At 35.0% G+C, this 14,267-nt stretch overlaps 1 protein-coding gene across 1 annotated transcript; it reads right to left on the reverse strand.

Annotated features, from left to right (window-relative positions):
* Positions 1-11,232: 11,232 nt before the first annotated feature.
* Positions 11,233-14,267, reverse strand: LOC122089417 (acid phosphatase 1-like). Its single transcript, XM_042659132.1, has 3 exons — positions 13,664-14,267; positions 13,291-13,500; positions 11,233-11,575 (listed from the first exon to the last, which is right to left on the reverse strand). The coding sequence occupies exons 1-3, from the start codon at positions 14,080-14,082 to the stop codon at positions 11,398-11,400; spliced, it is 807 nt and encodes a 268-aa protein (XP_042515066.1). The 5' UTR covers positions 14,083-14,267; the 3' UTR covers positions 11,233-11,397.

A 14,267-nucleotide genomic window follows, 5' to 3' on the forward strand; every position in this document is an offset into this window, starting at 1 on the left:
TGTTCTTCTGCAGGAGGAGAAAGAAAAGAGAACAGAACTGTGGGGGCAAAGAAGGGAAACGGTTAATGGAACAGAGGCAAAACACGTGGCAGAATCTTGTTGACGGATCTATAATCTTAGAGTATTTCCTTATGGTGCATCGAGGTATATTATATATAACCCCACGCCTACCAACCCCCTCGTCGTATACTGGGCTGCACGTAAGGAAGACACAAATTCGTCTCATGGAATTACTCAAATGACGAAAACACCCTTGTCGCAGACTGAGAAGAATTGAACGGTCCAGATTCAGAGTTTATGGCCCTACAGTGGGTCCCACCCATGTGAGGTTTTAACTGTCTGACAAGTCAGCCTTTTAGCGCAATCGTAGCCGTTAATTACTTGTTTTCTTAATAGGGGCAAAGACTTTATGCAACCCATCCCATAATTCCCATCTCTGGATTATAATGTCCCTTATTAACATATAAGAATCAACTTCCTGAATTAATTAATTCTTCATACCAAATTACTTTTTAATAAATAAAAAAATTAATATTATTACAGGTAGGATTTTCAATCTCCGCTAAATCAATAAAAAAAATAGTTTTCACATTTTATTAAGATTATATATAATCTTATATATATATAATCATGTTTGATGAGAGATTCCTCCTACACTGGCGGCAATGGAACCCTCTCCCATTTTTTGATAGGGGTAGTCAAAGAGTTAATTGATTAATTAATTCCAACATGTCACACCTTGATACATTGATTTTAATCATGATTCATGACTAAGTAGAGACATTTTTGTGATTAAATGAAGAGTGAAAAATGATATATTAAAGTGATTATGATGAAATGTAGTTCAAAGTTAAATTGGTATCTAAAGTGGATTCATTAGATGCAATTTCTAATTTATTATGATTTTTTTTATTTTTTATTATTTAACATTTTTTTTAGGGAAATTATGTGATACCACCTCTAAAATTGAAAATAACTTGGAGTAACACTAAAAAATGAAAATAATATCCAGTAGACCCCTCACTTTCACAAAATTATATCTAAAAAACCCATTCCGTTAGGTTTAAGGCAATAAGTGATGATGTCATCAGTCATTATTTCGCTAAATGCCCAATCTACCCTTATGGGTAAATTAAGTTACTATAATGACCTTAGCCCCCAATCATTATAGCAGAGTTTGGGAAATACTTTCCAAAAATCCACAACCGCTGCTCTGATATCCCTAACCTCTGGTCGCTGCTGCTGCTATGCTCCGTTCACCTGCGAAGACTACACCTAAGAACTCCTTTGTCCTCCAAACCCATGAACGAATAAACCACTTCAAATGATCTAACAAATCTATTCAATTCCCCAAATCCACTTCTCTCTTCAAATGCCTAATTGGGATTGAAAACCACCACCAGTTTCAGATATAAACTATCAATAACCGCTTTCATAACATCCAATTTTAAAGCCTCTGGCACCAAAAACACTACTACATCGGTGGAATTCAAGACTCTATTATCATAATCAGTGATCAAATAAAGGTCGATTTGTTCAACCTGGTTTGATTTCGATGACAGAGACTCGAAGACTTTGTTAGCTAAATCTTGTAGAGGTAGGATCAGGCCATAAGATTAGGATCTTAAGCGGAAAGCCTTTTCTTTCTACTGGGTAGATCTCCGAGCACCTGGAGAGCGAGTTGGGATAGAGACTGTCGAATCGTCGATGATTGGGATCTCGATTCGGAACCTGGGCTGGTTCTGTTTCCTGAGCTTGCCTACCGCGAGTCTTGGGTTGTTGAGGGGCTTCTCTAAGGTGGTTGAGAGGCATGTCTTGGATTGTAGGATGGCTTCTTCCTTAGTGGTGAGTGGGGTGTAAGATGACAGTGAAGATTGCAGAAATAAATGCCGATAGAGTAGCTGCTTATGGGGCAATAAGGAAAGGTGGAGGTGATGGTGTTCATAGTGATTATGATGGTAAGGTCCGTAAGGAGTTGGTTGAGATGGGAAGAGAGTTCTTGTTGAAGGCTTCAATGGAGCGGTGGGTATTGCAATTTTAATTGTTGGTGTTCAGAGTTTGAGGATATTGGAAGCCATTTGAGTGAGGTAAAATAAATGGATGTTGTTAGTGCATCACAGGACACATGGGCACTGTTTGCGAGACAAGGGATGGAACCCATAGTTGACTCGGATATAACCAGTGCAGTTTGTTTCTTGGCCGGAGTTTGCAACGGCTCCATTTGCATCCTCGTCACGGCGTCGTGGTCGTGGGTGGCTTCAAGAAAGATTGAATCTGAAACCAAACCAATTGGTCTGATTTGGAAATGGTTTCATGTCGATTTGGGTTGGTTTAGCATGTATATTGATATTTGGACCTTCCATGTAATGGTTTGGAAGAAAATTGACTCTATTTAGAGTTTAAGGGTAAAAGGATACTTCTCATTTTCAATTAACAGTGTTACAAATTAGGGGTGTGGTAGACATTATTTTTATTTTTGGGGGTTACTCCAAGTTATTTTTGATTTTAGGAGTGGTACCAGATAATTTCCCTTTTTTTTATAGGTAGATCCTAAGAATAGTTGAACTAATGATCTCTTAATTATGAGGCATTGGTCATTACCAAATGAGCTACCCCTTAGGATTTTTCTTAATTCAATTGCATTTAAAATTCGTACAAACATTTCTTATGGGGGCTGGGGGTTGGGGGGTTGTACCACTATTAACTTCGACATTTATTCTATTAAGTTCAATGTTTCATACTAATATATACACCAACAGCTTAAGACCATCATGAATTCATGTTGCCAGAGTTAGTTGACAAGAGAATGCGGTTGGTATGAAATTAACAATCCAGTCTAATACATATAATTATTAGGAAAGCACAAAACTATTAGATGGGGACAAAAACCCCACTGAGATACCAACCTCTCCCTCCCCCCATTGAATCATTGATGGGGCTTATGTTCCATGCATGAATCCCTTCCTCCAATTATTATATATTTATTTTGCCTCATACCATGTTTAATTAAACAATTGTATTGGCAACTAGTCATTCAATAATGCATATTCTACAAGGTTAAATATGTACCTTGTAGAGGACAACTGCATAGAACAGTTGGTATAGTATGCTGCGGTAAAAGTCACATGCTCACCAAGAACCCCATCTCCTCCCCACCTCAAAAAAAAAAAAAAAAAAACAATTATTTTTAGTATTATATGGAGAAAATTAGATTATCCATCCATGCATAAGCACTTCCATATCAACAATATTTCATAAATTTTCACACACACAAAAAAAAAAAAAAAATAAATAATAAATAAAATAAATTTATCATTGAAATTGAATTTAAATTATGAATATGATAAATACAAATATTCATGATATAGGTACAGCACATACACTATAAAATAGATAGGGAAATTTTTTTCTAGCATGCCATCATCCGGAAGTAGATTAGCATGCCTTGTAAATTTTGCCATATGAAAAGTTGATTTGGAAATTCTAACCGTTGACTATAATTTGTTATTGTTATTGAAAAAAAAGAAAAAAAGTGGAGAAAATTGCGAACTAATAACCCACATTCCCATCATAAAAAAAAAAAATATATATATATATATATTATGAATTCTCACACTCAAATAACTTTTTTTTGTTTTTTGGTATTGAAATTGAATTTAAATTTCTAAAATGATAAATACAAATATTCATGATATAATTATTTCAATTATTGTATATACAAGAAGCCTTTTGATTACATATAGGTATAACATGAATACTATAAAAATATATACGAAAAAAGATTCCAGCATGCCTCACTCGGAAGTAGATCGCTACATCTTGTATTTTTTTGTCATGTGTAAAAGTGATTTGAAATTTCTAACTGTTGAATGTAAAATGTTATCGAAAACTAAAGTGGGAGAATATTTCGAACCAATAACTTCACATTCCACTAAAAAAAGTGAGAAGGGAAAACTACAATTGTTTTGAGCGATATAAAAAGAAAATTGGATTAGATCTCTGTGCGTAGGCCTTCCACAATAACAATATTTTATGAATTCTCACACTCAAAAATATAATTTTTTTGCCATTAAAATTTAATTTAAATTAGTAATACGATAAATAAAATTACTCATGATATATCTATTTCAAAATAGAACCCTTTTGACTACTAGCTCTAAGAATAGATAGGGAGAAAGTTTCCAACATGCTCTCACCCGAAAGTAGATCAAGACATCCTGTGTTTTTGCCATGTGGCATAGAAATTTTAGCCATTGAATGTAAATTGTCATTGAAAGGTATAATGAAAGAAAATTTCGAACGAATAATCCCACATTCCACTCTAAGACGAAAAATGAGAAAACTACAATTATTTTGAGCAATATAAGAAGGAGAAAATTTGATAATCCCTCCATACATAAGCCCTTACATTAATAACAAATATAACTCTCTCTTTTTTTCTGCTATTGAAATTGAATTTAAATTAATAATATGATAAATACAAATATACATGATATATCTATTTAAAATTATTGTATATACAATAAGCCTTTTGACTACATAAAAGTGTATATATATATATATACTCCTTTTCTGATGAAAATATAGGTATATCATTTATGCTATAAAAATTAATAGGGAAAAAGATTCTCGCACGCCCGATATTTTTTGTTATGTGAAAAAAGTGATTTGAAAATTCTAGCAGTTGAATTTAAATTGTAATTGAAAAATGCAAGGGGAATAAAATTTTGATCCAATAGCCCCACATTCCCCCCAAAAAAACAGAAAAGGAAAAAAAAAATAATAATTATTTGAATGATATAAGAGAGAGAAAATTGGATTATTCCATCATGCATAAGCACTTCCATAGATATTTCATGACATTGGGTGTCTTAAAGTTGATGTGGATGATAAATTAAATTGAGATTCAATGTATTCTCTTATAGTTAGGCATACCAGTTTTATGTATGTCCTTGCACCTAACCACATGGTGTCTTTGTTGACCTTGATTTTTACAATACCTTGTGTGGTCATTTGAAAAACTTGGATTGGCCTGGAGCATGATATTTGAACAAAGGACCTAGGGATCCACCTAAATACACAAAATTTCTACCCCACCTGAATTGCACCGTGGCAGTTTTTGAAGGGCACTTTATTCTACTTTTGGGTAGGGGCATACCGATCCCCCACTCCCAAATACACACATACACAATTTATCGTGATAAATTTAGACTAAGAAATTAAATGAAAATGGGCTGCCCTAATTTCAATATTGCAAAAGACAGAAATTAAAATGAAGATTTTGAATCAATTCTCTCTTTTTACTATCATTGACTTTGGTGCCATGGGTTGAGCTTCTAATTTATTGGCAGGCTACAAGGAAATTAAGCTCTGGCGAAAGTCTAGGAAAGATCACAGTTCAACACTCTTAGATCCCATCTTCTTGAAAATAGTAGTTGTTAATGGTTATAGTATTAAAATAAATGTGGCTCAATTGGCTCCCTTACTGGCGCCCTTGTGGATCTTTTGTCTGACCCTTGAGTGGGTCTTGCCTAGATTAACGGCCCTTGTCCTAACACCAAAAAAAAAGCAAAAAAAAGAATGACACATCTGTTTTTCTTTTGGAGGTCTAGTTCCTACAAACCGTGGTAGTAACTATTCTTATACATCCTTTATCAAAAAAAAAAAAAAGGAAAAAAATTTCTTTTATATCCCAACTTTAAAAGCCAGCTTATATCATAAAAAAATTAATTTTTTTTTTAAAATTAAAAGCAGCAATTTTCCCATGATTTATCAAATAGACCACAAATTTTATGGATAGATAAACCCCTAAGTTCCCTACTCAAATGATAAGTTTTAGTTTAATCATAGTTTTTCCAAAGTTCAGGGAGAGTGCATGGTCGATTTGGGAGTATCATAGGCATGCATATGCAAACAAAGGGTGCATGTTAATAGACGGAAGGAGGGGCATTTTAATGAAATAGGCTATGATATTTAACACATAGAAAATCTAGACCATGACCTCTTTATTTAATCGATAAATGACCATTTAAGCTATTCACATGCATGGCACGGCGTAAGAAAAAGCTTTATTTTGTCATTTCAAACTTCTTTAGTTCTATGCGAAAGTCGTAAGTTTATTTTTCAATATTTATTTATGAAAATTGCATAGAATTGCTTTTTTTTTTTTTTTTATACTAATGAAGGCTATTTAAACACCAAAAAAAAAAAAAATTTTGAGAAGAAGGGTTTCTCCACTGTTTGCATTAAAATAATTTTTTTAGTGACACTTATATTTGCCATGTGGAGGATAAGAGGTTGATGGGACCATTTTGACCATTTGAAAGACAATGTAACATGTTTACTTCTACTTTTAGAGGTTCAAGTTTTAAGGCAAATTTTGGTAATGACCAATGCCCCATATGATCTATCACATGATATAAAATTATACGTAACCATCGTGACAAGCTCATTAGGACAATCCGTCTTGGTAACCTTAGTTTTTTTTTATTAAATTGTTTAACTTCTCAATCATTCTCCAAACTTTTATTTTAATATTGATAAATCTATTTTTTTACTACTTTGCCCTCTACGCTTTTGTACCACTATTGAACCCTCTATGTTTTTTACCACTAATTCAATACAACAACAAAACAACATCCAAAACATTATCCCAACTTAATGGTGTCGGCTACATGAGGGTTTCAAGTAAAGACTACCACCGATTCAATACTGAATGGAAGAACCCCACTTACCATATTTTGAGGAATAACTAATATCTAATACCTCTACAAATCAATAAATATTATTTATTAATTAAATTAAAAAAAATAATTATTATTATTTATTTAATGTCCTATTATGAGGATTTTAGTTGAAAGTCATCAATAGAGAAATTGGTTAAAGAGATCAATTAATTTATCATTCAATGTTGTGACTTGTAAGGGAGGGACCATTGTTTGATATGGTCCACTTGATCTTGTTTTGAACATATATTGCCGACTCAGGACTCAAGAGTCAACTCGGCTCACATGCACCAGGAGTCAAGAGACTCAAGACTAGAGATATACTGACTCTTATCCGTAATGCATCTATCTTTGTTAAGTCAACTCAATGAATCGGCTTGGTTTGGACGAGTTGGCTCCATCCAGCAAGTCAGTAACCGTGTCGAATGGGTGATTTTCATTAAAAAATGATTTGAAGATTCTAACTTTTCTTTGTTAGACAAAATTTAATTAACATTAATTATATATAATTGTAATAAAATCTGTATTGTATATTAATAACCAAAACTTAGAGAAACACTTAAATTTTGTTCTCCAAAATCAAAATGGCAATAATATGGACCCAAACCACTAGAGTACTCTACTTTTTATTTTTTGTTAAACCTTCAGAATTACAATAATTCCATTTATCTCCCTCATTTACTTGACTCTCCTAGTCTAAGGGTACAGAATCAGAGTAACAAAATCCAAATTTGAAAGCTATATATGGTGTTGAACAGTTCATGGAACTAATTGTAGGAATATTCTATTTTTTTTCCATATATTTACACTTGTCAAGCATGACTGCAATCATTGCATCGATGCGTCGAGCATTGAGTGGTTGGAAACCCCTTGGGGTGTGTACTTGGATACTCATCGCAGACCAGTTGAACCCAAAATGAGTTTGGCAGAACTAGGAAAATGTTGTTCTCTGCCATTGTGGAATGTGTGCATAACAAATTGGCTTGTTGGAGAATAACTTCTTTTACAAAAAAAGAAAAGAAAAAAGAATAACTTCTTATGTCTGACTAGTAAAGAACTGTTGATTAAAGTAGTAGTTTTTAGTCTTCCTTCTTATGCCACGTCTATTTTTCTTCTTCCTGTTTCTATTTGTCATAATTTATGTAAAAGTTGTTCAACAATTTTGGTGAAAGGAAAGCGATAATAAAAGTGTTTTCTAACCTAAACGGTCTCATTTATATCAAAGCAAGAATGATGATGATGTCGGATTTGGATATTCTCTGATTGGATACGGATATCAATTGAATTTGGATTTTCAATTATCTGTTTACTCTATGACTTGTGTAATCTAAACCTTCCTCCCCTAGTGATTACAATTTGATCTTAATCCATCTTTCTAAATTGTCTTAGATCTTATCTTCATTCTCTAGAATCTGTCTAAACTTAAAAAATCCTCAAAATCATTAATTGATAATTCAATAGAATTGAATAAATTATTTTTTGGAAAATTTAGATTTGGATCCGAATAAAGATATCGTTAAACAGATACAAATGCGGAAACAACTGTGGATTTAGACTATCCATTTACAACCCTAGTTTGAACCTTTCTGGAAATCTTTATGGAAGTAAGTAGTTTACTAAGCTTAAATTTTATTTTTGTGGAAATGTTCCTGTTTTTCTAGGCATATCTCCCTAGTCCATTGTGTCTTTTATGTTGTAGGACTGAGGAAACTATTGTTCATGCCTTGTGATTTTGCCTCTACATGTTGGAATCATCTCTCCTTTTAGATTAAATTCTTGTGACATAGAGGGTAGTTTTATAATTGTTTTCTTTCAAAGAACTTATCTCTCGAAAGACTTGTTTGTTGAGATAAGAGTGATTAATTCTAGAGATTTTAGGATCAGAATATTACTGGGTTTTAGATCTGAAGGGCCAATTCTAGGGTTTTTGAGGCTATTTTAGACCAATTCCATCAACACAGATTGATTTCGAATATAAAATCCATGGGATTTTCACCCGTAGTGAGGGAAAATTCTTTCTCCATAGATAAAGTGATCTGATGAGAAGCAGCCTAAATCCATCAATAAAGCACTCAGCCAATAGGGCCTGGTGGAGTAGGCATTTTCACTAATGGAGCAACAAAGTGGGTTCCCATTACCAAAATATGTGGCCTTGGTCACATTGCACGTCGTGGCACTTTATACAAAAATTGGAGAAAGTTGTTGCCAGGATCTGGTTAGTGAGATCGCTTTCTTTCCTGATTCAATTAATAACCCAAGTTTCAGATTAATGGAATGGATTGGATTGGCCAGATTTCCAATATATATCTCATATAGATACACTATCTTTTCATGTACATTTTACAATTATTAGCTATAGATAATATATTAAATTAATAATCACTATGATATATATTTATATCACTTAGATATAAATGTGATGGGAATAACTCATTCACATGTTCCCGTGGCCTAAATATCCACCATTTGGTAGTTCGATTAACATTCAAAAGTTGAAGATATATTTTTCAATCTGATTCTTCCATATGCCGATGAAAATATGAAAATTTAGTCATTATTTTAAGGGATAAAGTTTTCTGCCGGGGACGTGGCCTTTGAGCCATAAACACGGGGACGCGGCCTTTGAGCCATAAACACGAGGATGCACAATGACTCTTGTGCTCTTCTTAGGGTGTGCGTTCTTGTATCTAGAGGCAAACACATTAATCATATCATGAGTAGTGAAGAAAGTTTACACGGCAGGGTAGAAAGAAGGCTCCTCAATCTAATCAAAAAGACATCCGAAGATCTCCCAAAAAGGAATCGAAACAGAAGGGCGCTATCTTAAGGGTCTTCCTACGAAAGCTCAAAAAAGAAGCAGACCAATTAGCAAAAGAGGTCAGGCCGCCTCAGGCGGACCCTGAGACGGTTTTGGTCGAAGCTAGAAGACGGCTGGAAGAAAAGAAAGTTGCAGTAAGTAGAAATGAAGAAGAGATCAAATTGAACTCCTAACTATAAGTGTTACAGTGAAAATGTCTATGCAATTGAATTGCCAACAAGTTTTAGTTTTATTACAAATAATCTAATAAAACACAAATTTCTCTACCTAAGAACCAATAATGAAGAACCCTTAAAGATAGCGCCCTTCTATATCCGTACGTATCTAATAATCTAATAATCCAGAAAGAATGAAGAAGGAAATTAAAAGTTCACGTCTCTGTATCTATATCCGTACGTATCTACCAAAAAATATCACCTCCATATATATATATATATATATATATCCATCTACAAAAAAAATATGATGTAACGATTTCTTTACCAAAAAATATCACCTCCATATATATATATATATATTATCCCCTGTTTCGCAAAAGAGGTTGCTTCCAAATTTTGAACCTAAGAACCAACAAATTGCAATAGTGCAACTTAACCGTTGTGCCACAGGCTCACCCACTAAAAGATGTTTACAATCTTTTAAGAAATTTATGTGTGTGGATTTCTTGCTACAAAGATTTCTTGCTTGACTTTGAGAAATAAGTAGAAATAAACCCTTATCTTTCATATTAGTAAAGGCATATTAGTGCACTGCAAAGAGCGAGATCGTCTAGGAAAGAGAAGTGTAGGCACTCCTTGAGATGGGGAGAAGGTTTGATCCCATATATTTATATCTGTATCACTGTCAAATCGAAAATATATACTTTCATCCAAATGTGGAGGAACTGACAACCAGTTAAGGGTAACCTGCTCGTCTTTATCACAGGCTAGATCCTCAATATATGCTAACTACATTGGCCAGCGGATATAATTCACCATCTTTCTTTCCAAGTGAATCATCAAGGATTTTCTTCTCTCTCTTTCTGGTAGGTAGGCAAGCATTGGTTTGTGAGCTCAAGTTTAGGGCTTGCAAAGTTGACCACACATAACTACTAAGAAACCTTTGCAAGCGATAAAGTAGTCTGTTTGTAACCAAGAAGGTATTTCCATGACAATGGTTGTCTAACTCAAGGGAAAGAGCTCTGGACTTGTGTGGATCCAATTCGTGTCCAACAGGTTTCGTGCCCAATGCAGTGGGTTGAACTTGAAAAATCTGGGCCGCCCTGGAAAAGGCTCAATATTGGTAGTATATCTCTATTATAAATATTATTGTGTGGCCTTCCTTCCATGTGGTCATTGACTTGGCATGGTGGATGCAAATATATGTTTACCAAAAAAAAAAAAAAAAAAGGGAGATGCTAACATACACCGGTAGTGCGTTGATCCCTTCCCTAGAAGGAGACAGATGTCATCTCAGAAGAAAAAGTAGCACGTGGAGCATCTGATTGTCATTGAATAAAAAGAAATCATACCACTATACTATAGCCCTGGATTTTGATCAAAATTCTATTTGCCACATGGCAATGAGGCTGAAACTTCACAGGCTCTGAGAGACAGAGAGAATGAAGATAGAATTTGTTCCTAGAGGAGAATGTAAATGCATTCATGTGTGTGCGCGTGCGCGTGCGTGAGTGCGTGAGAGAGAGAGAGAGAGAGTGATAGCTAGTAGTAGTCCCTTTCTGATGCAAATGAATCTACACAATGATCTGTTGTTTGGATTTACACTTAACAGGAGTCAGAGAGCTGACTTCAGGAATGAATATGTTCATAGAAATTGAAAAGTTCTATGATTGCTGCTGTCAATGAAGAATCCCTGTCAGGGAATATAGTACATAGGATTTGGAAGCTTGAAAGAACGATTTGAAATGGAGTAACCTAGTAAATCACTCCATTGGTCTCCAGAGTTCCCCAGAATCCTATATCCTTCTTTCACCATCTCATTCCTCTTCTCTGACTTGTATAGAGTTGCAGTTTTTCCATGGTCCTCCAAGGCTCTGCACAAGTAGGAAATGTAAATTAACAAGTCCCGAATATGTAGCATAGCACACCAGATCTGAATATTAGTTGCCTTCAGAAATAAATGAAAGGATGAACAGTGTGAATAGTTACATCCTCAAAATTTTTGAACATCTAAAACAAAAATACTAATCACAAAACCATTTCTCAAACATCAGTTTCAGATGGAACATGTACTGTACTGCACATTTATTTGCATGACGGTGTGGCATAATATGAATTTGCAATAGAAATTAGACCAATATTGTTGAAGAAAACTGGAAATTGAAGACCAAATCAAAGGGAACCAAGTTGCCTACAAGTCTCATAACAGAAAACTTCTATCAAACCATAATAACCGAAGGCACATTTTAAGACTAAATTGATTGGGAAACTGCACAACTGAAGGAAGTGCATATATTGCAGAGGATGAAACAGGAATTGATACCAGGTCAATCCTACGACTAGCAATAAACCTTGCCAACTGAGCTAGCCAGCAACTTAAGACTAAAATTTTGTTTCTGGGGAGTTCAGAGAACTGAGAAGCCAGGAGTTAATATCCTGTCTAGCGGTGAGACTGCACATAAATTTCAAGTAGACTTGCAACCAGAGCTTTTATTTCTTTTGGGTGAACTGAAACTGGAAATTATACAGCTTTGTCGAATGTGTCTCTAGCTGAATCAATAATTAAAGGATGTCCAAGCTGGTATACATGCTCTGTTCACAAACTATGACCTCTACATTTTGATTGTTTTCTTCTGTCGGAGGAACAAAAGTATAGATGCCAGTTTCTAAAATTAGTGAGATAATCAGTCTTAGAGTGATATAGAAGAATCGAAAGGCAAAACAATGCAACAGATGATAACGTTGATCGTGGTCACAATCTTAAGTATTGACAATGATGATTGTAAATTATATCCTGGATTTCATCAAGTAAGCAGATCAAATTTATGCTTATACAGTTCATGTAACAATTTTAGTGGCCAATTCAGTTTCAGCTTCCATGTCACCAAAGATAATCCTACCCTTAGTATTTGGTAGCTCAGAAATGCTTTGAAAGCAATAGGGGTCTTACAAGTATAAATACTTAATCTAAACTATCACATAAGGTCTGAAATGAGGTTCTTGGCATACATTCAGTGTATGTTTAAAGACTTCTATTTCACTAGTGTGGTGTTTAAACCTTTTGAGCTCAACAAAAACGAAAGAACTAAACTGCAGAAAGATTCACATGAAAAAAGGGTGTACCTAGTGCATGAGGCTCCCGCAATTGCATTATCTAGGGAGGGTCATAATGTAAGCAGCCTTACCCCTTTGCATAGAGGCTGTTTCCCAACTTGAACCCATGACTACTCCCAATAGGGCAACTTTACTGTTGCGACAATCTAAAGATTTGCACGTATAATCCATATAATTCCTAAATTAATGTGAAGAAACACCACTATTTGCAGCACAAACGCATGATATGTAGCTCATTGATCTAATGGAACTCCCAAATGAGCCCCCTAGATTGGGGAAAAAAAATTAGTGAAAATGTATATTATTCACCAAATGGTGCCTCAATCAAATTAACGATTTATATTAAGTTCCATGACTAAGTTAAATCATTCTAAACAACAACAACAAAAAATTTCCAACCGTTCCCAACACACAATATTCTACTAAAGGAGAAAGGATTGGTGGGCAAATTCCAATCGACAAGGAGAATCCATACCTCAATATAAGCTTGTCCCAATCCTGAAATCCTGCATTTCTTAAATTCTCAACAGTAACAGTCCTCTGGCTTTCGGTCCTCCCTGTTAATAAGAAGACCTTGAATCCCAAACCCAAGACCTCCTTATACAACTTCAAACTCAAATCTATGGAAGGAGCAGCAGCTTTTTCTACCCATTTATCAAATTCACGCGAATCAAAAACCTCCAAACTACATTTCCATCAAAACAGAAGTAAACAAGAATCAATTTCTTGCAAAACCCATCACCACGATTAAACAAAATTCATAGAAACAACATCAGATCTAGTAACAATCAGGCCAAATCTAGTTCTACAAGTAAAGGTGAAGCCGAAAGAATGAAAATGAAGCTTACCCGAACCCATGGTCGAAATAATACGGAAGATTCGACAGCAGCGTCTCATCGATATCGAAAATCCAGGCATCCATCCCATCTCCAGCGAGCTGAAGGCTCCTTGCGTAACTACCCGCCTCCATGGAAACCCTCTCGAGATCAAAGCTGTAAGCTCTGCTTGTCATGTAATCCTTCACATAGCTAGCACATTCTGGTGGGATCGTCTTCCATGGATTTAGGTTATTAGCCTCAACTGCAAACCTCCAACTCGTACACTTTAACTGCACCTCGTCATCGTCAAATCCTTTCAATTGTGATTCATGGGTTTCAGAGTATTCGAGGATTAACGGTCTAGGAAGGAGGTGGGAGTCAAATTTCTCTCCCGTGGAACCAATTGAAAAGAGACCCAACAAGAGAAGAAATCCCAAAAGGCGATTCATGGAAGAAGGAGGAGGTCTCAACAATTCAAGCCTGTACAGATCAGAATTTATGGAGGGATTGACCAGAAGAACAAAATAAAGAGTTGGGTTTTCTGAGTTGTTCTTTTTTAAGGCAATCGTTTCTTCATTTGAACAGTTTCCGTTTCTGAATGCCTCGAGAGTCAAGAGAGAAAGAGAGAGAGAGA

The sequence above is a fragment of the Macadamia integrifolia genome, chromosome 2 (genome assembly GCF_013358625.1).
Source record: "Macadamia integrifolia cultivar HAES 741 chromosome 2, SCU_Mint_v3, whole genome shotgun sequence".
Classification (NCBI taxonomy): Eukaryota; Viridiplantae; Streptophyta; class Magnoliopsida; order Proteales; family Proteaceae; genus Macadamia; species Macadamia integrifolia.